A 23,883-nucleotide genomic window follows, 5' to 3' on the forward strand; every position below is an offset into this window, starting at 1 on the left:
TTTCCTATAGCAACTACACCTAATCCAGCAGATGGACACCCAACCAAGAGTGTTCACATTTCCAAAAATTACTAGCAGACACCACAAAAGTGGCATCAATTTCACCAGAGTGGAAAGAGTATAATAGAGTCCGACAGGTCTTCCAGTACACCATATCTGTAAGATGGACAGGACACACAACCAGGAGTGTTCAGATTTAAACAAATGTGGACCTTACACCACAAAAGTGGCATCAATGTCAAGAGAGTAGAAATAGTATAATAGGGACTTCCATTACACCCATTTCAACACATGGACACCCAATCAGGAGTGTTCACATTACCAAAAATTACTGGCAGGCACCACAAAAGTGGCATCATTTTCACCACAGTAGAAATAGTACAATAGGGATGACAGGTCTTCCTCTACACTCAATTCAGCAGATGGACACCGGTTTATCTATTTCAGTCCACGGCTGCCTACAGGAAGCGTCAGCTATACTTCTTGCCCCCGGCTTAAACGACTGACCCCGTTACACCCTGATTTGTTCTCTGTCCATTTACTCAGTTCCCCTGACTTCCCATTCCTGCTTCCCTGCTCGTCTTGCTGTGTGCTCCCAGTGCTGTGACCTTGGTATCTGACCCAGCTTGTCCTCTGACCTGTTTTTCTCTCTCACGTCTCTGACATCTCCGCTTCTGACTGGCTCCGACTTTGGCTTGTATCTGACCATGTGTATTGCTATTTCCCCTGGTAATGCGTTTTCTGTCAGTTCCTGACCCGGCTTGTCTGACCACTTTCGCCACCTAGTGGCGCCTGCCCTGCCGCACTGTAGTGTTACATCGTGAGTGAAGTGCAACTTATCTTCCCTCACCAGCATCCCCTGGTATAGGATGAAAAAGGCAACTGTTAGGTGGATTCATAACTGGCTTAGTGATTGGACCCAAAGAGTGGCCTTAAATGGCTGCAGATCCGGTTGGAAGAATGTCTCAAGTGGGGTACCACAAGGCTCTGTCCTGGGCCCTGTATTGTTCAACATCTTTATCAATGATTTAGATGAAGGAATTGAGGGTAAACTGATTAAGTTTGCTGATGACACAAAACTAGGAGGGATAGCTAATACTAGAGAAGAGAGAGAGAGGATTCTAAAAGATATAAATAAACTGGAGCAGTGGGCAGCAACTAACAGAATGGTTTTTAACAAGGAAAAATGCAAAGTACTGCATCTGGGCAATAAAAATGAAAAAACATATACAGAATGGGAGGAATAGGACTAAGCAACAGCACATGTGAAAAAGACTTGGGTATGCTAATAGATCACAGACTGAACATGAGTCAACAATGTGATGCAGCAGCAAAAAAGGCAAATGCAATTCTGGGATGTATTAACAGAAGCATACAGTCTACATCATGCAAAGTCATTATTGCCCTCTACTCCTCTTTGGTCAGACCTCATCTGGAATACTGTGTCCAGTTTTGGGTACCACATTTTAAAAAAGACGTCAACAAACTGGAGCAAGTTCAGAGAAGAGCGACCAGAATGGTGACTGGTCTGCAAACCATGTCCTATGAGGAACGTTTACAGGATTTGAGATTGTTTAGCTTGCAAAAAAGAAGACTGAGAGGAGACTTAATAGCTGTCTACAAATATCTCAAGGACTGTCACATTCTAGAAGGATCATCTTTATTCTCGTTTGCACAAGGAAAGGCTAGAAGCAATGGGATGAAACTGAATAGGAGGAGACACAGATTAGATATTAGAAAAAACTTTTTGACAGTTAGGGTGATCAATGAGTGGAACAGGCTGCCACAAGACGTGGTGAGTTCTCCTTCAATGGAAGTCTTCAAACAGAGACTGGACAGACATCTGTCTGGGATGATTTAGTGAATCTTGCTTTGAGCAGGGGGTTGGACCAGATGACCCAGGAGGTCCCTTCCAACTCTACCATTCTATGATTCTATGATTCTATGCACGATACTGCACTGCGGCAGCATTACAGACAGGTCTTCCACTACACCAAATCCAACAGATGGACACACAACCAGTAGTGTTCATGTTTCAAAAAATTACCTGCAGACACCACAAAAGTGGCATCAATTTTACCACAATAGAAATAGTAAAATAGTATAATAGGGACAGACAGGTCTTACACTACACGCAATCAAGCAGATGGACATGCAACCAGGAGTGTTCACGTTTAAACAAATGTTAGCCTTAAACCACAAGTGGCTTCAATTTCATGAAAGTATAAATAGTATAATACGACTGACAGGTCTTCCAAAACACCCATTCCAGCAGGTGGACATTCAATCCGGAATGTTCACATTTAAACAAATGTGGGCCTTACAGCACAGAAGTGGCATCAATTTCAGGAGAGTAGAAATAGTATAATAGGGACCTACAGTTATTCCACTACTCCTAATCCATCAGAAGGACACCCAACCAGGAGTGTTTAGATTTTAAAAAATGAGGGCCTGACACAACCGAAGTGGAATAACTGTCATGGGAATAGAAATAGTATAATTGGGACCAAGATGTCTTCCACTACAGCTAAACCAACAGATGTAGACCAACCGTGACTGTTCACATTTTCATAAATTTGAGTTAACATCAGTAACAGCAGCAGCCACAGCAGGCACAGAAGCCACACTAAAGATATCACAGAGTACAGTTAGGTGATATTAATGCATCACACTAAAAAATGCAATATCACCTAGTCTGTATGGTCTGCGATTGGGGTACAAAAGTCCTTGGAGATCCATGACGTGTTCATAATGATGAAAGTTAGGTGGTCTACACTTTCAGGGGACAGCTGACTGCGCTTATCAGTGTTGAGCATTCCGATACTGCAAGTATCGGGTATCGGCCGATATTTGCTGTATCGGAATTCCGATACCGAGTTCCGATATTTTTGCGATATCGGAAATCGGAATCGGCGTGTGCGGGGCATATGGTTCCAAGGGTCTGGAGGAGAGGAGACTCTCCTTCAGGCCCTGGGATCCATATTCATGTAAAAAATAAAGAATAAAAATAAAAAATATGGATATACTCACCCCTCCGGCGAACCCTGGCTGTCACCGCTGCGAGCGTCTGCCTCCGTCCCTAAGAATGCAATAAGTGAAGGACCTTCGATGACGTCACCGAAGGTCCCTAAGAATGCAGTGGGAGCAGCTCACCCTGGCCAGTATAGTGGTGGAGACAACACTGCACCACCAGGTTGAGGACGTGAGCCATGCCAGGTTTACACTGTTAGCAGACACGGCCTTTCCTGGATGTAGGTTCAGTGGAGACAGCCATTGATCAAACTCAGCCTGGAGAGCTGTCCACAACTTTTCAGCTGTATGACTGTGATCTCCAAGGCATATCAATTTTAATACTGCCTGTTTGCAGTGAGCCCTGGCTGCTCATTACGGAGGTGGTGTTGGATTTGCTCTGCACTGTTGGAATGCATGTCTCGTTAAGGCAGAGGTTGAGGGCGCATATGAGGACCTAGAGGAAATACAGGAGGCAGAAGCAATGGAGGAAGTGTTAAATGTAGAGGTTTGTCCTGCAAGTCTTGGGGATTTCAAAACTTGTGGAGCAGCACCTGTCTCCACAGCCACCAGAGTCACCCAGTGCCCAGCCAGCGAGATGTAATACCCTTGGCCATGCTTACTCGTCCAAGTGTCTGTGATGAAATGCATCCTGGCAGAGAGAGATTTAGTCAAGGTATGGCTGATGTTGTCTGCGACATGCTGGTGTAGCGCAAGCACAGCTTTCTTAGAAAACTAATGGCAACTGGGCAATTGGTACTTCGGGACTGCGTCGGCCATCAGCTGTCAGAAAATGTCAGTATCTACCAGGTGGAAAGGCAGCATTTCCGTGGCAACAAATTGGAGATGGTGGAGATCAACCTCTTAGTTTTGTCATGCATAGGAGGAAACAAACTTTTACGTGATCCCAACTGTGGAACCATGGGCTGGTTGCAGTGCTGAGAGAGGGCAAAGTACGGTGAACCAGACAAATTGCTGGACAATGAGAGAGGTGCAGACGGAGATGTTTTGGTGGATTGAGAAACTTGTGGTGTGCTTGTTCTCTGAGATTGGTCAAAACAGCAGGCATGTCGGCTCCTGTTACAGCTAACTGGAGTGGTATAAGAACCTGAAGTTCTGTGGTCGAATACCTCCATCTCAATAGTTGGCACAGTAACAGAGGAGGAAGAAGAAGCAGCAGCAGATGCCATTGCTGGGGCAGTTGATGGTTGTTGAGGTCTGCTGGTCCACATTTTTGCACAGTGGGATTCCCACAGTAGAGTATGTTGATTGTGCGTCTGAATGTTCATACATGTAGTAATCAAATTATTGCAGTTTTTACCTAGACTCAGTTTTTTTGGGGGGCAAAGTTGGCGGATTGCATGAGTTGGCTCATCCTTTGCAGAGTCCAAAAATTCCCTGGCTAGTTGTGGCTGAGGATGCATTGCTCAGCGTGGCTGCATAACTACTTGTCTGTGATGTATGGGGCAATGTAACCTCCTCGTCTTCCTCCTCAGATGACCCACTCAGCTGTGGGCCTCTATGTTCACGCCAACTGGGATCTAACATCTCATTATCATCATCCTGTTTGTTGTCACATTCCTCGCCCTTAGAGTCACCCTCCTCCTCTTCTCCTCTTCTTGCCCTGACAGCACAGTACAGTCCGCGTGAACCTCAGTTATCTGAGCTTCTTCATGATCACCTCCTCCCCCAGGAGTTAGCATCTGATGAGAAGGGCAAGGGTGCTGTTCAGACCTTACTTCATCCTGCCCCGGTTCCAAGCTAAAAAAATTTTGGGCATCGGTGCAGATTTCCTCCTCTTGACTCCGCGAAGCTTTTGAGTACATTTCTGATGACCATGGCATACAATGTGTGAACAGCTCTTTAGAATCACCCATTTGTGTTCAATACAGTCAGTTGTATGGTTTCAGAGTTGGGATTCGGGGGAAGCAAGGGGAATTTTGGTGCCCCATCTGTGGACTGTTCTGGGGGTGATGTTGAAGTGGAGGAAGAGGATGAGAGGCCACTTGAAGCTGCACTTGCCATCCACTCGAGTACATGCTCTTTCTGGGCATCACTCACCGTTTCTAAAATCCAATCTTTATTGTGACAATTTAAAACATCTTCAGCAGGGGGGTGTTGAACGGGAAGAAAAAAATCAGATGACGGCCATTTCGCTCTCCCTTGTGCTTCCACAGGTCACAATAAAGATTGGATTTTAGAAACTGTAAGTGCCACCCTTTTTTCTCTTCAGTATATGGATTTATGCAATTGTTTACAGGGTTTGGCACCCATGAATCCGAAAGGGCGGTGTATTAGATGTGTTAAATGCACACAATGGATATTTGCGCTCAGGTGTTGCAGGCGGTGCAGGATTCTTTCTTCTATAGTATTGATTCATTCTGGGCATCATCAACAAGGTGTACCGCTGTGTGTTTGCCAAAGAAAGGTAGTAGTGTAACCTGTCCAGTAACAGAAGTTTTCAGTTGTCTTTACATAAGAAGTGACGTTGCGTCACTAGTGCTTTCACAAACATTACAATTTACCCCAAATACACCTTCAACACCAAGCTTAATTCCCCGTCCACCATGGCCTCGCTTTTTCCCAGTAATGTTGCTTAAATAGTGTGGTAAGAGCACAGTATTAGCAACAAAATATTAGATTTTGAACTCTGCACCACCTCTGCAAACAGCTGAATTTCAGCGACAGTAAATTCCAAGTTGAAATATGACTTGTTGTATCGTGTTAGTCACAGAAAAATGAATTTTTGAGTGTCGATGAGTCCTGTATGACAAATAAATTATGCTACAAGCAATTTAAAAGTCAGGTCCCCTACTTTATGACACAAGAAACAGAAGAATTTTTATGTGGCCTATGGATCAGGCCTCTATTACACACTAGTTGGTACAAACTATTTTAAAGTCAGGTCCCCTACTGTATGACACAAGGAGCAGAAGAATTGTTTTGTGAACTATGGATCATGCTTCTATAACACACTAGATGCTACAAACAATTTGAAAGTCAGGTCCCCTACTGTATGACATTAGGAACAGAAGAATTTGTGGCCTATGGATCAGGCCTCTGCAACACACTAGATGCTGCAAACTATATTAAATTCAGGTTTCCTACTGTATGACACTATATACAAAAAGGGATGTGGAAGACACAAACAAACACATGACCATATAGTCCAATATATAAAATATAAACTTTATTAGGAACATTGAAGTTTAAGTAAATGACAGGGACGGTACTGCATAAAGTGCTAACACTGAAAAACGTGCAACATTAAAAGAGATACCCCAGCCCACATAATTAACATGACATGTGTCGAATGCAATCCAATATTTATATAGCTAGAGTCAAAAAGCCCCTACAAATGGGCTCAACAGATGTTCACAAAGTAATGCTAGAATATCAAGGTCCATAAGGTCCATTGAAGGGCTAGCGCATTGGGGTGATGCGCTAGCCCTGCAATTCTGGTGTGCCACATTTAGAAGGTAAACATATACATACCGTTGTTTATTATACACCCCCATTTACTATGTGGCGCTGGTTGGACCTTATGGACCTTGAAATTCTAGCATTACTTTGTGAACAGCTGTTGAGCCCATTTGTAGGGGCTTTTTGACTCTAGCTATATAAATATTGGATTGCATTTGACACGTCATGTTAGTTATGTGAGCTGGGGTATCTCTTTTAATGTTGCACGTTTTTCAGTGTTAGCACTTTATGCAGTACCGTCCCTGTCATTTACTTAAACTTGAATGTTCCTAATAAAGTTTATATTTTATATATTGGATAATATGGTCACGTGTTTGTTTGTGGTTTCCATATCCTTTTTGTATCATATGGTTTATGGTGACCAATCCTTATTTAAGTCCTGGTATGAATGCAACAGTACTTAGTTTGATCTATAGTTCTATATATATTGTAGGGTATTTCTAGATAGTTGTGACATGTTGATGTTTATGGTCTTTGGCATCCTTTATATTTCTATGACACTAGAAACAGAAGAATTTTTTGTGGCCTAAGGAACAGGCGTTTATAACACACTAGATGCTACAAACAATTTGAAGGTCAGGTCCCCTACTGTATGACACTAGGAACAGAAGAATTTGTTTGTGGCCTATGGATCAGGCCTCTTTAAAATAGCTGGTAGCTTCCAGTATGTTAAAGAGGAACCAGGAAATGCTCGGCGCTCGCCCATCAATAGTTATTAGTTCTGTAAGAAGACTTTGGGACTATATTGGTATGCGAATAAGTAATAATGTAAAATACTGGACCATACCTGTGGAGCATTACTCTTGTCTTGGTCTTGGGTCTTCTCACTACTTCCCCAAGTAATTGATGCAGGAGAATTTTCCTTTGGAGCATTCGCTTCTATGACAATCAACTCACTCCCTGGAGGAATCATGCCTGAAGCTTTCCCAATAGTACAAGCAGTCTGGAGGTTGTCACCTAAGAAAAGCAACTGCAAGTAAATAGAATGTCCTGCTTGCTCTTTTCTCTGTCTCTGCTGATGTGCTGTAATTGTTTAGCCAAAAGAACATGGTTTGAATGCAATCCAGATGATAGAAATTTATCTTATTTTTTAGTTATATTATTATTATTTATATAGCATCATGGTGCTGTATATTATTTATATTATATTATTAATGTTATATATTATTTGCTTCAGTAGATAACACTTTGGACAATTGTGAAATATTACATAACAAAATATTCAAAGGCGCCACAGTGAAACTTCAAGCCAATCAGATAAAATAATGAGCCATTCTAATAAATAATATATACTAATATAATAATATATACGATACGATACGATGCAGTACACTTTATTGATCCCGGGGGAAATTATGGTATTACAGCAGCAATACAAACAGCAGTACATAAGATATTAGGACACAAATCTTGCACAAGTATACGACATTAAATACCAAATAAATGTGGGTAGTTCAGGTATGAGAGTCACTGTTAATTGAAATTAGTACACCTGCAATCAGTCATTGTTGTCTACCACTCTTAGGAAATTATTATACATTCCCAGCCCCAGCATATGATAGCAAAAAAATGGCACTTGCCACAATGGACTGGTAGAACATTTCCAGCACATTGAACGCCCTGAGTGTCCGAAGAAAGTAGAGTCTGCTCATTCCCTTCTTGTAAACCTTTTCTGTATGACACCTTCAATCAAGTTTACTGTCAAGGTGAACCCCCAAATACTTGTAGCTCTCAACCATCTCCACCTCCTTGCCAGCAATATTGATCGGTAAGTAATCCTCCTTTTTCCTTTTATAACGTACCACCAACTCCTTGGTTTTCTTCACATTTAGTTCTGGACACTTAGTCCGGGACGAATCCACAAAGTCAGAAACCACCCTTCTATATTCCTCTTCCCCCGACCTCCCACAATGTCCCCTACAATCTTATTATATAGATTTTTAGTAGTAAAATACAAATGTACCAGTTATCATGACAGTCCTTATTTTTGCTTCCGTAAGTTCCTGAATCACCAGTTTTGTCTCAGGTTTTAATTTATTTTCCATTATAAGAAATCCAAGAAACACTAAATCAGACTCTACTTCTTCCCTAAGAAAACATAATAAGAATGAATGAGTAAATAAATAAATAAATAAATAAAATGGTATGGAAGGTACTGATAATATGTTAAGACGATGATCATTTCTAACAAACGTAAAAAGCTTATAATTACTTGCATTGTATTACTTTACCTTTCTAAGCTTTGTATGATATGGGCATTATTTGTAGCTAGCGTCTTGTATGCCAGCGCAATCACTCGGAAACCTTGTAAAGTATAAAGTTCAAGTTCTCTGTGGTAATTTAGGGGCACTGCACAGCAAAAAAATATATTCTTGGAGTTATTAACATTAAAGATGTTATTTGTAATCAATTTTCACATATACTAATTTACACGGTCACCTGCCCCATGTTATTTCTACACAATGATATCTGATCTTGATTGGCCTGCACAGTTCATGCTGAAGATCAATAAATAATTTATGCAATAATTTAACACTGTATTCATCTATACATAATTGGTAAAAATACAAACTTGGATTTATTGAATTTATTAAACTGAAAGCTATATACAGATAAAACCAGAAGTTTACATTCACTATATAAAAAGACACGTTTTTCTCAATATCTGACATGAAATCAGAATAAATCTTTCCAGTTTTACGTCAATTAGGATTACCATAATTATTAATATTTGCCAAATGCCAGAATAATGAGAGGGGGAAATAATGTTTTAAGAAATTTTTATTACTTTAAAAGGGAAATCATAACCATTATTACATTTTATATATTTATTGTTTTTTCCATAAAAATAGTTTTCCCTATTTTCCTTGATTCTTTCATTTTAATTATGTGTTAAATGGGTGAGATCTATGATGCAAGTGTAATTAGACACAACCTGTATTTTAGCTCTTTTCTTGGACTGGGTTAGTTGCTGTGAATGGTAAAGGTAAAGTTTGAATCGTATAATCAGTAAAAAGCCTGCACCTTTTCACTTTTGGATTTAAAAAAAGTGTTACTAATAAAAATAGGGTTTTTTAATCTTCTGGATGCTGGACTCAACTTTCTACTTTTAAGAGTAGTGTATATTCTTGCATTCTACACAGGCTAAATTTCTTATATTGGTAAAAGTACATTCAATGCAGTACAAAAAGTGTGCTTAAAGATGTCAATGGCTTCAATTTTTGTTCTTGTAACAATACCTGTCTCTGGTGTACAAAATTGCTCTACCATTTCCGGAGCTCCTTTCATAAAAACGAGAAATTCATCTTCTCCCATGATCTCAACAATGACTGACATGCGCTGTAGGCTGGATGAGAAAGGAAACTGGTGCAGGATGGCAATACCTCCCACCGGAACCTGATCAATGATAATCAGTTTTGTCACTAAATATATTATTCAATAAGGTTTTCACAGCTTTGTTCTATTAAGTTCATGCTTAAACATGTAGAATAATATTGTCTACTGTGCTAATCTAACCCATCTGTTAATGTAACAAACGCGTTCAGACACCAGACCAGCCAATTTGTACAGCCAGACATTTATTAAAATGCGCAAAATAGAGTTGAGCGACTTTTACTTTTTTAGGATAGAGTCGGGTTTCGCGAAACCCGACTTTCTCAAAAGTCGGGTTGGGTGAAATCAGCCGATTATTGCGAAAAGTCGGGGGCCGACCGAAACACGAAACCCAATGCAAGTCAATGGGGAATCAAAGTCGGCAGTGAGTGGAGGACAGGAAAACACCTACAGTGCCCATTTTAATGCCAAAAACATCAATTCTTATTTCTGAAGCTTGTCAATCTTAATTTACTTTATAATAATAGCTAGGCATTGAAAACAGGGGCTCATTTGGCTAAAGTTGTGGGGGAGTAGGGCTGGCTCAAGATTTTCGTGGGCGCAGGAAATGCGGAATACGTCACAGCGGTGGAGCAGGTAGAGGCAAGTATTTCAACTTTGCAAGTGCTATGATCCTGAGAAAGCAGGGGGGGCCCACTAGTTGGCACTGGCACAGGGCCCCTCATAGTATAGTACGGCGGTGTGTTTAACGGCAGGTGGCGCCTCCCACTGCCAGAGACACTTTTGCATACCATGAGGGGCCCTGTGCCAGTGCCAACGAGAATGCCCCTTCACCTGATGAAGGAACCTGCACTTTCATCTGCACCTTCCTCTTTGCTCCCGTGTAAGGTGGTATAGTATGCAGGAAGGGGAACCTGACTTTCATCAGGGTCAGATTCTGGCTGTGTAAAGTGCAAGGGGAATGTAGTGGTCTGGGTCAAAGTATCAGCAGACTCATCTAGCAGTGGCTGGGCAATGGGCAGGATGAGGAGGAAACACAGATATAGGCCCAAAATGAAAAAGTAGGCTAAAAGCAGTTCAAAATTGGTAACAGGACTAAACAGGCGGCATTGCTTTGTTCAGTGGAGGACAACTGTAATGAGAGGCTCACACAGACTTAGTGTTAGGGTTGGTGGAATGCACCGAATATATTTATTAGATGAGATAGGTGCATTCGCAACCCGGGATCCACCATGCAGGAATGAACCTGCTGCTTAGCAAGGTGGCGAAGCAAATTAGTACAAACGAACTCTGTGCTCTGGGCACAAATAAGGAAGATGGGGGTGGCGGTGGCATGGGGGTTGGGATTGGAACAGTTAATAATTTAAGAAAGAATAGAGGTACGGAGAGGAACATCAAATGCATGTATACTAATGCCAGAATCCTCGCCAACAAACTGTACGTATTAGAATTAATGTTGTTTCTAGCATAATTATGACATGGTGGGGATAACTGAAACGTGGCTGGATGAGAGCCATGACTGGGCTGTTAACTTACTGGGTTATTGTCTGTTCAGAAATTACCGAATGGATAAGCGAGGGGGAGGGGTTGTGTCTATATGTAAAATCATCCTTAAAACCCATCCGGCGTGATATTATAGGTGAATCTAATGAAAATGTAGAGTCCATGTGGGTGGAGATAAGGGGAGGGGGAAAAAATAATAACTTACTGATAGGGGTTTGTTATAAATCTCCAAAAATAATGGAAGCAATGGAGAATATCCTCGTAAAGCAAATAGATGAAGCTGCGACTCAAGGAGAAGTCATTATTATGGGGGACTTCAACTACCCTGAAATAGATTGGGGAACAGAAACCTGCAGTTCCAGCAAAGGTAATTGGTTTTTGACAACTATGAGAAACAATTACCTTTCACAACTGGTTCAGGACCCAACAAGAAGGGGGGCACTGCTAGACCTAATATTAACCAACAGGCCAGACCGCATATCAAATATAAGGGTTGGGGGTCACTTGAGGAATAGTGATCACAAAATAATAAGTTTTCATGTATACTTTAATAAGATGTATAGTAGAGGGGTTACAAGGACACTAAACTTCAGGAGGGCAAATTTCCAACGGATGAGAGAGGATCTTGGTGCAATTAACTGGGGCGATATCCTGAGACATAAAAATACACAAAGAAAATGGGAGACATTTATTAGCATCCTGGATAGGTCCTGTGCACATTATACACCGTATGGGAATAAACATACTAGAAATAGGAGGAAACCAATATGGCTAAATAGAGCTGTGAGGGGCACAATAAGTGACAAAACGAAAGCATTTAGAGAAGTAAAGGAAGTAGGTAGTGAGGAGGCATTAAATAAATACAAAAAATTAAATAAATTCTGTAAAAAGCAAATCAAGGCAGCAAAGATTGAGACAGAGAGACTCATTGCCAGAGACAGTAAAAATAATCCCAAAATATTCTTTAACTACGTAAATAGTAAGAAACTAAAAAATGATAGTGTTGGCCCCCTTAAAAATCGTCTGGGTGAAATGGTGGATGAGGATGAGGAAAAAAAGTCAATATGCTAAATGACTTTTTTTCATCAGTATTTACACAAGAAAATCCCATGGCGGACAAAATGACTAGTGATAAAAATTCCCCATTAAATGTCACCTGCTTAACCCAGCAGGAAGTACGACGGCGTCTAAAAATCACTAAAATTGACAAATCTCCGGGACCGGATGGGATACACCCCCGATACTGCAGGAATTAAGTACAGTCATTGATAGATCATTATTTTTAATCTTTAAAGACTCCATAATAATAGGGTCTGTACCACAGGACTGGCATATAGCAAATGTGGTGCCAATATTCAAAAAGGGGACAAAAACTGAACTCGGTAATTATAGGCCAGTTAGCTTAACCTCTATTGTGGGTAAAATACTGGAGGGCTTTCTAAGGGATGCTATACTGGAGTATCTGAAGAGCAATAACCTCATGACCCAGTATCAGCACGGGTTTACTAGGGACCTTTCATGTCAGACTAATCTGATCAGCTTTTATGAAGAGGTAAGTTCCGGACTGGACCAAGGGAACCCAGTAGACGTAGTGTATATGGACTTTTCAAAAGCTTTTGATACGGTGCCACACAAAAGGTTGATACATAAAATGAAAATAATGGGGATAGGGGAAAATATGTGTAAGTGGATTAAGAGCTGGCTCAGGGATAGGAAACAAAGGGTGGTTATTAATGGAACACACTCAAACTGGGTCGCGGTTAGCATGGGGTACCACAGGGGTCAGTATTGGGCCCTCTTCTTTTTAACATATTTATTAATGACCTTGTAGGGGGCATTCAGAGCAGAATTTCAATATTTGCAGATGACACTAAACTCTGCAGGGTAATCAATACAGAGGAGGACAATTTTATATTACAGGATGATTTATGTAAACTAGAAGCTTGGGCTGATAAATGGCAAATGAGCTTTAATGGGGATAAATTTAAGGTCATGCACTTGGGTAGAAATAAAAAAATGTATAACTATGTGCTTAATTCTAAATCTCTGGGCAAAACCGTCAATGAAAAAGAACTGGGAGTATGGGTGGATGACAAACTCATGTTCAGTGGCCAGTGTCAGGCAGCTGCTACAAAGGCAAATAAAATAATGGGATGCATTAAAAGAGGCATAGATGCACATGAGAAGAACATAATTTTACCTCTATACAATACACTAGTTAGACCACACTTAGAATACTGTGCACAGTTCTGGTCTCCGGTGTATAAGAAAGACATAGCTGAACTACAGTGAGTGCAGAGAAGAGCGACCAAGGTTATTAGAGGACTGGGGGGTCTGCAATACCAAGATAGGTTATTACACTTGGGGCTATTTAGTTTGGAAAAATGAAGACTATAGGGTGATCTTATTTTAATGTATAAATATATGAGGGGACAGTACAAAGACCTTTCTGATGATCTTTTTGATCATAGACCTAAGACAGGGACAAGGGGGCATCCTCTACGTCTGGAGGAAAGAAGGTTTAGGCATAATAACAGACGCGGGTTCTTTACTGTAAGAGCAGTGAGACTATGGAACTCTCTGCCATATGATGTTGTAATGAGTGATACATTACTTAAATTTAAGAGAGGATTGGATACCTTTCTTGAAAAGTATAATGTTGCAGGGTATATATACTAGATTCTTTGATAGGGCGTTGATCCCTGGAACTAGTCTGATTGCCGTATGTGGAGTCGGGAAGGAATTAATTTCCCCAAAGTGGAGCTTACTATTTGCCACATGGAGTTTTTTTTGCCTTCCTCTGGATCAACATGTTAGGGCATGGTAGATTAGGCTATGGGTTGAACTAGATGGACTTAAAGTCTTCCTTCAACCTTAAAAACTATGTTACTTCACAGAGCCCATAGTAAAGAGAATGCTGTGCCCTATTTAGCTCACAGGGGACACAGCTACTGTGTAGAGCTGACAGTGGTCATGCAGTCCAATCAACAAGCAGCTCCACTCCAGTAGAGCTGGAATTCTAACGGCTGTTAGCCAGCCCTGAATTCAGACATAAATTCCTCGCCGGAGGTGCCAGCATTCTAGGGGCTTATTTCAGCAGAGTCCCTGACCACACACATGACCACACTGGCGCTGAGCTCGTACATATTTGATACTATCACATGGCCGTACGGTCATGAGAACCTTTTATAGCTGTAGCTCCTACAGGACCTTCCAAGAAGGACCAATGGAAGGCTGCCACAGAACTTGATCAGGTACAGGACCTTCCTGGAGGACCAATGGAAGTTGTGCAGTACCTGAGCATGTGACCCTTGATCTCCACTCAGAGATCTTACCCTGGGCATGCTCAGTGTGTGCAAAGCAGGACTTAGTCCCAGAAAAGCCTGCTCACCGCAGACCAGTGCAGGGTACAATAGTAGAGCCTGGAGAGGCAGCAGCAACCCTTTCCACAGTATCAGATTCAGTGAGACGCTGGGACCAACGTCTCCGCTGAGCAGGCTCCACTGCGGCGATGCAGAATGGGAGACCGCAGCAGATATGGTTCGAAATTCCCCCTGTGCAGCAGCGGGAACTCGACTCCTAACATTACCCCCCTCCTAGGGCCCCCTCTCCTTGAGCATCGCTATGCTCAAAAGCTGCAATGAGCAGCGGAGCCCGAATGTGCTCCACAGGTTCCCAGGTTCTATCTTCTGGACCGTGACCTTTCCAGTCCACCAGATAAAATTTCTTGCCACGTACAACCTTGCACCCCATGATAGCATTCACCTCAAACTCATCCGTGGATGAACCCGATGTCCCGGCAGATGACTCAGAAAACTGGTATAAATGAACGGGCTTTAAGAGGGAAACGTGAAAAGTGTCAGTGATACCAAGGCATGGAGGAATAGCCAAATGGTAGACCACAGGGTTGACCTGTTCCAGAACCTTGAACGGGCCAATGTAGTGAGGCGCAAGCTTAGTGGACTCAACTCGCAGCCTGATGTTATGGGCGGAGAGCCACACTAAGTCGCAAGGAGCAAAGGTCGGAGCGGGGTGCTGGTGTGTATCAGCAGAAACCCTCATTCTCTCCTTGGAGGCCCAGATGGCATCCTGTGTGCGGTCCCAAATGTCACGTGCCTCCACCGCCCAGTCTGCCACCCCAGAATCGGTGGATGACACGGGCATGGGCACAAGGACACGCGGATGCTGGCCGTAAATAAGGAGAAAAGGAGTAAATGGGTTAGTAATTGGCTTAGTGATAGAAAGCAGAGGGTGGTTATAAATGGTATAGTCTCTAACTGGGTCGCTGTGACCAGTGCGGTACCGCAGGGGTCAGTATTGGGACCTGTTCTCTTCAACATATTCATTAATGATCTGGTAGAAGGTTTACACAGTAAAATATCGATATTTGCAGATGATACAAAACTATGTAAAGCAGTTAATACAAGAGAAGATAGTATTCTGCTACAGATGGATCTGGATAAGTTGGAAACTTGGGCTGAAAGGTGGCAGATGAGGTTTAACAATGATAAATGTAAGGTTATACACATGGGAAGAAGGAATCAATGTCACCATTACACACTGAATGGGAAACCACTGGGTAAATCTGACAGGGAGAAGGACTTGGGGATCCTAGTTAATGATAAACTTACCTGGAGCAGCCAGTGCCAGGCAGCAGCTGCCAAGGCAAACAGGATCATGGGGTGCATTAAAAGAGGTCTGGATACACATGATGAGAGCATTATACTGCCTCTGTACAAATCCCTAGTTAGACCGCACATGGAGTACTGTGTCCAGTTTTGGGCACCGGTGCTCAGGAAGGATATAATGGAACTAGAGAGAGTACAAAGGAGGGCAACAAAATTAATAAAGGGGATGGGAGAACTACAATACCCAGATAGATTAGCGAAATTAGGATTATTTAGTCTAGAAAAAAGACGACTGAGGGGCGATCTAATAACCATGTATAAGTATATAAGGGGACAATACAAATATCTCGCTGAGGATCTGTTTATACCAAGGAAGGTGACGGGCACAAGGGGGCATTCTTTTCGTCTGGAGGAGAGAAGGTTTTTCCACCAACATAGAAGAGGATTCTTTACTGTTAGGGCGGTGAGAATCTGGAATTGCTTGCCTGAGGAGGTGGTGATGGCGAACTCAGTCGAGGGGTTCAAGAGAGGCCTGGATGTCTTCCTGGAGCAGAACAATATTGTATCATACAATTATTAGGTTCTGTAGAAGGACGTAGATCTGGGGATTTATTATGATGGAATATAGGCTGAACTGGATGGACAAATGTCTTTTTTTGGCCTTACTAACTATGTTACTATGTTACTATGTTATGAGTCTGCCCAGTGGAATCGGCTACGGCGTTGTTCAAGGCAAATTCCGCCCAAGGTAGCAAAGATGCCCAGTCATCCTGCCTAGCAGAGACAAAATGCCGCAAGTATGTCACCAGAGTCTGGTTGGTCCTCTCTACCAACCCATTCATCTCGGGATGGTATGCAGAGGAGAGATTCAACTCTATGCTGAGTAAACGGCAGGGCTCTCTCCAAAACCGAGACGCGAACTGGGGACCCTGGTCGCTGACACTTTTATCAGGCATTCCATGTAAACGGAAAATATGCTTTATGAACAACGCCGCCAAGGCCCGTGCAGAAGGTAACCGTGGAAGAGGCACCAAGTTCACCATCTTAGAGAAATGATTGGTGACAACCCAGATAACGGTGCAGCTACGCGACTTGGGTAAGCCACCACAAAGTCCATCCCGACCCTTTCACAGGGCCTGTCTGCCACGGGTAGGGGGTAAGGCAACCCAGCAAGCCGTTGTGGAGGAGACCGATTCTGGGCGCAGGAAACGCACGCCCGAAGATAGTCCCCGATATCACGGGCAATATGCCAAAAGCTCGGATGTCCTTTTGGTCCCAAAATGCCCACCTACTTTGGACGAGTGAGCCCAAGAGAGAACCTCCAGTCGCAAATTCGCTGGCACGAAAGTCTTGCCCGGGGGCACAGACTCTAGCGAAACTGGAGCTACAGTTCTCAGGCTCTCTGAAGGGACAATAAGCCGAGGCTCCTCCTCCTCCTGCTCAGATGACACTACGGAGCGGGAGAGAGCGTCGGCGCGAATGTTCTTCTCCCCGGAGAGAAAATGAAGAGTAAAATGAAACCGGGAGAAGAACAGGGACCATGTAGCCTGGTGAGAATTCAGCCGCTGGGCCATCTGTAGATATACCAAGTTCTTGTGGTCAGTGAAACCCTGGAAGGGAAAGCGAGCTCTCTCCAAGAGGTGTCTCCACTCTGAGAAATATATAAATCATAAAACTTCCCTATAAAAATCAATTTTTATTATTTATTAATAAAACCAATAGATAGGTTACAAAAAAAACAAAAAACACCGTGAAATGACAAACAATCCCAAACATGGGATATTAGGGGAATCCCTAGTGCCGTACCTATGCTGTCACCTTACTACTAGCGGGGGTTGGCACCCTATGGGAAACGCATTGGTGCCCCCGCTCAACGACGGCTATCCCTAGTGGCCCTAAAAATACCATGAGCCGTAACCCTCCCCAGATAGGGAATAAGGGGCACCTCTAGGTCTAAACAGAGATCACTCCTACAGAACTAAGGATAACCCTAATCCCCCAATGTAAATACCAATTAAAAACAGAATGATGAACACAATCGGCGTATGGTGGTACTATTATGCATATGGATCTCACTTAATAATCCCAATACGGTAGCCATAGAGAAGCCTCAGTAGCACAAATGGTTAACCCTTTAAACCAACAAGTACCACAGAATCATGTCCATTATTAGTGACAAAGGTTTGCTGCAGTCCAAACTCTGCCCTGACGGCCCTTCAAAAACATGAGCACTGATTCAGACATGAAAGAAATATATGTTGGTACTCATCCGCGCATATCCACCCGCCACTTCCGCCTCAACGCTTTTCGCCCCTCTGGCTCATCAGGAGGCCCGATATACAGAAAGTGTTACGATTTTGATATGATGCTTACCGCTAAATAGATCCCCTCCATTTAAATAGTCCCGCTCTCCTTTCTCGTTCATTACACTTCCGCCGCGTCTGACCGGAAGTGGCGTGCCCGCACTGTATTGTGGGAAACATCCCACTGCTCATGCACCGGCTGGAACGCAAAGGAAGAGCCAGCGCACACTCGATGTGGAGCGCGTGGCCATTGCGGTACAGGAGAGTCGCGCTGTGACGCTGTCCTAAGGATTTTCAATGGACCGCCGATAGCGCATGCGCACATACGCATCGGCGATCCTAGCTTAATATCATCAGATGGCTCCCACTGGATTGTTAACACTATGTGGTAGCGGCCGATAAAAGAAAACCCGCTGCATGAATAGATAAAAGGAATAACCCCCAGACTGAGTCACATATTTTGATTGACCCATAAATCTCATTATTAGACAACCAAGGGGGAAACTGTTATGGACCTGGTGGTTAGGAGCACCTGGAATGACCTGATGGTTAAACTAACACAGGACAAGCTCTGGGAAGTGGGAGCTCTGCTGACCGCAACCCCTAATCCTATCACACACACTAGAAATAGCCGTGGAGCGTACCTAACTCTGCCTAGACGCCTCTTCACAGCCTAAGAGCTAACTACCCCTAGAGATAGGAAATAAAGCCTACCTTGCCTCAGAGAAATTCCCCAAAGAAAAAGGCAGCCCCCCACAAATATTGACTGTGAGTTAAGATGAAAGTCACAAACACAGGAATGAAACAAGTTTGCGGTCAGCACAAAAAACTACAAAAAGACCACGCAGAGTGTGCAAAAAGACCCCCGCACCGACTCACGGTGCGGAGGTGCCACTCTGCATCCCATAGCTTCCAGCTAGCAAGGCAAAATCATGATAGCAAGCTGGACAAGAAAACAAAGAACAACAAATAAACTAGCAGGGACTTAGCTTCTGCTGGAGTAGACAGGTCACCAGAAAGATCCAAGAGCGAACTGAACCAGTACTAGAGCATTGACAGCTGGCATGGAGTAACGATCTGAGCGGAGTTAAATAGAGCAGCCAGCCAAAGAATAAACTAGGTCACCTGTGGAAGGAACCTCAGAACCAGCAGCTCCACTCACAGCCACCAGAGGGAGTCCATGGACAGAACTCGCCGAAGTACCATTCATGACCACAGGAGGGAGTTCGATAACAGAATTCACAACAGTACCCCCCCTTGAGGAGGGGTCACCGAACCCTCACCAGAGCCCCCAGGCCGATCAGGACGAGCCAAATGAAAGGCACGAACCAGATCGGCAGCATGAACATCAGAGGCAACAACCCAGGAATTATCTTCCTGACCATAACCCTTCCACTTGACCAGGTACTGGAGTTTCCGTCTCGAAATACGAGAATCTAAAATCTTCTCTACCATATACTCCAACTCCCCCTCGACCAACACCGGGGCAGGAGGGTCAACGGAGGGAACCATAGGCGCCACGTATCTCCGCATTAACGACCTATGGAACACATTATGGATGGTAAAAGAAGCTGGAAGGGCCAAACGAAATGACACAGGATTGAGAACTTCAGAAGTCTTATAAGGACCAATGAAACGAGGCTTAAACTTAGGAGAGGAAACCTTCATAGGAACATAACGGGACAACAACCAAACCAAATCCCCAACACGAAGTCGGGGACCAACACAGCGACGGCGGTTAGCGAAACGTTGAGCCTTCTCCTGGGACAATGTCAAATTGTCCACTACGTGAGTCCAAATTTGCTGCAATCTGTCCACCACAGAATCCACACCAGGACAGTCCGAAGGCTCAACCTGCCCTGAAGAGAAACGAGGATGGAAACCAGAATTACAGAACAAAGGCGAAACCAAAGTAGCCGAGCTGGCCCGATTATTAAGGGCGAACTCAGCCAAAGGCAAGAAGGACACCCAATCATCCTGATCAGCAGAAACAAATCATCTCAGATATGTCTCCAAAGTCTGATTGGTTCGTTCGGTTTGGCCATTTGTCTGAGGATGGAAAGCCGAAGAAAAAGACAAATCAATGCCCATCTTAGCACAAAAGGACCGCCAAAACCTCGAAACAAACTGGGAACCTCTGTCCGAGACAATGTTCTCCGGAATGCCATGCAAACGAACCACATGCTGGAAAAACAATGGCACCAAATCAGAGGAGGAAGGCAATTTAGACAAGGGTACCAAATGGACCATCTTAGAGAAGCGATCACAAACCACCCAGATGACCGACATCCTTTGAGAGACAGGGAGATCTGAAAAAAAATCCATGGAAATATGCATCCAGGGCCTCTTCGGGACCGGCAAGGGCAAAAGCAACCCACTGGCACGAGAACAGCAGAGCTTAGCCCGAGCACAAGTCCCACAGGACTGCACAAAAGAACGCACATCCCGTGACAAGGAAGGCCACCAAAAGGATCTAGCCACCAAATCTCTGGTACCAAAGATTCCAGGATGACCAGCTAACACCGAACAATGAACCTCCGAGATAACTCTACTAGTCCATCTATCAGGGACAAACAGTTTCTCCGCAGGACAACGGTCAGGTCTATCAGCCTGAAATTTCTGCAGCACCTGCCGCAAATCAGGGGAGATGGCAGACAAACTTACCCCCTCTTTGAGAAAAACAGCCGGCTCAGGAACACCCGGAGAGTCAGGCACAAAACTCCTTGAAAGGGCATCAGCCTTCACATTCTTAGAGCCCGGAAGGTATGAAACCACAAAATCGAAACGGGAGAAAAACAGCGACCATCGAGCCTGTCTAGGATTCAACCGTTTGGCAGACTCGAGATAAGTCAAATTCTTGTGATCCGTCAAGACCACCACGCGATGTTTAGCTCCTTCAAGCCAATGTCGCCAATCCTCGAATGCCCACTTCATAGCCAACAACTCTCGATTGCCAACATCATAATTGCGCTCAGCAGGTGAGAACCTTCTAGAAAAAAAAAGCACATGGTTTCATCACCGAGCCATCAGAACTTCTTTGAGACAAAACAGCCCCTGCTCCAATCTCAGAAGCATCAACCTCGACCTGAAACGGGAGCGAAACATCTGGCTGGCACAACACAGGGGAAGAAAAACGACGCTTCAACTCCTGAAAAGCCTCAATGGCCGCAGAGGACCAATTGACCACATCAGCACCTTTCTTGGTTAAATCAGTCAACGGTTTAACAACACTAGAAAAATTAGCGATGAAGCGACGGTAAAAATTAGCAAATCCCAGGAACTTCTGCAGGCTCTTCACAGATGTAGGCTGAGTCCAATCATAAATGGCCTGAACCTTAACAGGGTCCATCTCGATAGTAGAAGAGGAAAAAATGAAACCCAAAAATGAAACCTTCTGAACTCCAAAGAGACATTTAGACCCCTTCACAAACAAGGAATTTGCACGAAGGACCTGGAACACCATTCTGACCTGCCTCACATGAGACTCCCAATCATCCGAAAAGACCAAAATATCATCCAAATATACAATCATAAATCTATCCAGGTACTTTCGGAAGATGTCATGCATAAAGGACTGAAACACAGATGGAGCATTAGAAAGCCCGAATGGCATCACCAGGTACTCAAAATGGCCCTCGGGCGTATTAAATGCTGTTTTCCATTCATCGCCCTGTTTAATACGCTCAAGATTATACGCCCTTCGAAGATCTATCTTGGTGAACCAACTAGCCCCCTTAATCCGAGCAAACAAATCAGACAGTAGCGGCAAAGGGTACTGAAATTTGACCGTGATCTTATTAAGAAGGCGGTAATCAATACAAGGTCTCAAAGAACCATCCTTCTTGGCCACAAAAAAGAACCCTGCTCCCAACGGTGATGACGACGGGCGAATATGCCCTTTCTCCAAGGACTCCTTTATATAACTCCACATAGCGGCGTGTTCTGGCACAGATAAATTGAACAGTCGACCCTTAGGAAACTTACTACCAGGAATCAAATTAATAGCACAATCGCAATCCCTATGAGGAGGTAGGGCACTGGATTTGGGCTCATCAAATACATCCCGGTAATCCGACAAAAACTCAGGGACTTCAGAAGGAGTGGAAGACGAAATTGACAGCAATGGAACATCACCATGTACCCCTTGACAACCCCAGCTGGACACAGACATTGATTTCCAATCCAACACTGGATTATGGACCTGTAGCCAAGGCAACCCCAAAACGACCACATCATGCAGATTATGCAACACCAAAAAGCGAATATCCTCCTGATGTGCAGGAGCCATGCACATGGTCAATTGAGTCCAGTACTGAGGCTTATTCTTGGCCAAAGGTGTAGCATCAATTCCTCTCAATGGAATAGGATACTGCAAGGGTTCCAAGAAAAAAACCACAGCGCCTGGCAAACTCTAAGTCCATCAAATTCAGGGCAGCGCCTGAATCCACAAATGCCATAACAGAATAGGACGACAAAGAGCAAATCAGAGTAACGGACAAAAGAAATTTAGGACAATCGGAGATAGCATGAGTGGAGTCACCACAGTAAAAACACAGCCCATTCTGACGTCTGTGTTCTTGCCGTTTAGCTTTGGTCAAAGTCCTATCACATTCCATAGGCTCAGGCCTCTGCTCAGAGAATACTGCCAAATGGTGCACAGCTTTGCGCTCACGCAAGCACCGATCGATCTGAATGGCCAAGGACATAGACTCATTCAGACCAGCAGGCGTGGGAAATCCCACCATAACATCCATAAGGGCTTCAGAAAGACCCTTTCTGAAAATTACCGCCAGGGCACACTCATTCCACTGGGTAAGCACAGACCACTTTCTAAACTTCTGACAATATACCTCCGCTTCATCCTGACCCTGACACAAAGCCAGCAAGATTTTCTCTGCCTGATCCACTGAATTTGGTTCATCATAAAGCAATCCAAGCGCCAGAAAAAACGCATCTACATCACGCAATGCAGGATCTCCTGGCGCAAGGGAAAATGCCCAGTCTTGAGGGTCGCCACGCAACAAAGAAATAATGATTTTTACTTGCCGAACGGGGTCACCAGAGGAGCGGGGTTTCAAAGCAAGAAACAGTTTACAATTATTTTTGAAATTCAGGAATTTAGATCTATCCCCAGAAAACAAATCAGGAATTGGAATTCTAGGCTCTAACATCGGATTCTGAACTACAAAATCTTGAATGCTTTGTACCCTTGCAGTGAGATGATCCACAGAAGAGGACAGACCTTGAATGTCCATATCTACACCTGTGTCCTGAACCACCCAGAGGTTAAGGGGAAAAGAAAGACAAAACACACTGCAGAGAAAAAAAAATGGTCTCAGAACTTCTCTTATCCCTCTATTGAGATGCATTAACACTTTGGGCCAGCTGTACTGTTATGGACCTGGTGGTTAGGAGCACCCGGAATGACCTGATGGTTAAACTAACACAGGACAAGCTTTGGGAAGTGGGAGCTCTGCTGACCGCAACCCCTAATCCTATCACACACACTAGAAATAGCCGTGGAGCGTACTTAACTCTGCCTAGACGCCTCTTCACAGCCTAAGAGCTAACTACCCCTAGAGATAGGAAATAAAGCCTACCTTGCCTCAGAGAAATTCCCCAAA

The 23,883-nt window shown here is 43.7% G+C and overlaps 1 protein-coding gene across 3 annotated transcripts in view; it reads right to left on the reverse strand.

Annotated features, from left to right (window-relative positions):
* Positions 1-23,883, reverse strand: part of LOC138638124 (probable cation-transporting ATPase 13A4) — a 581,505-nt gene that overhangs the window by 111,791 nt on the left and 445,831 nt on the right. For all 3 annotated transcript variants that reach the window (XM_069727152.1, XM_069727151.1, XM_069727153.1), the window contains 4 exons: positions 9,732-9,888; positions 8,724-8,841; positions 8,456-8,580; positions 7,280-7,449 (listed from right to left, as the gene is read on the reverse strand). In XM_069727152.1, coding sequence (XP_069583253.1) covers positions 7,280-7,449; positions 8,456-8,580; positions 8,724-8,841; positions 9,732-9,888 — 570 coding nt within the window. The remainder of the gene's footprint in view (positions 1-7,279; positions 7,450-8,455; positions 8,581-8,723; positions 8,842-9,731; positions 9,889-23,883) is intronic.

Source organism: Ranitomeya imitator, chromosome 5 (genome assembly GCF_032444005.1).
Source record: "Ranitomeya imitator isolate aRanImi1 chromosome 5, aRanImi1.pri, whole genome shotgun sequence".
Classification (NCBI taxonomy): Eukaryota; Metazoa; Chordata; class Amphibia; order Anura; family Dendrobatidae; genus Ranitomeya; species Ranitomeya imitator.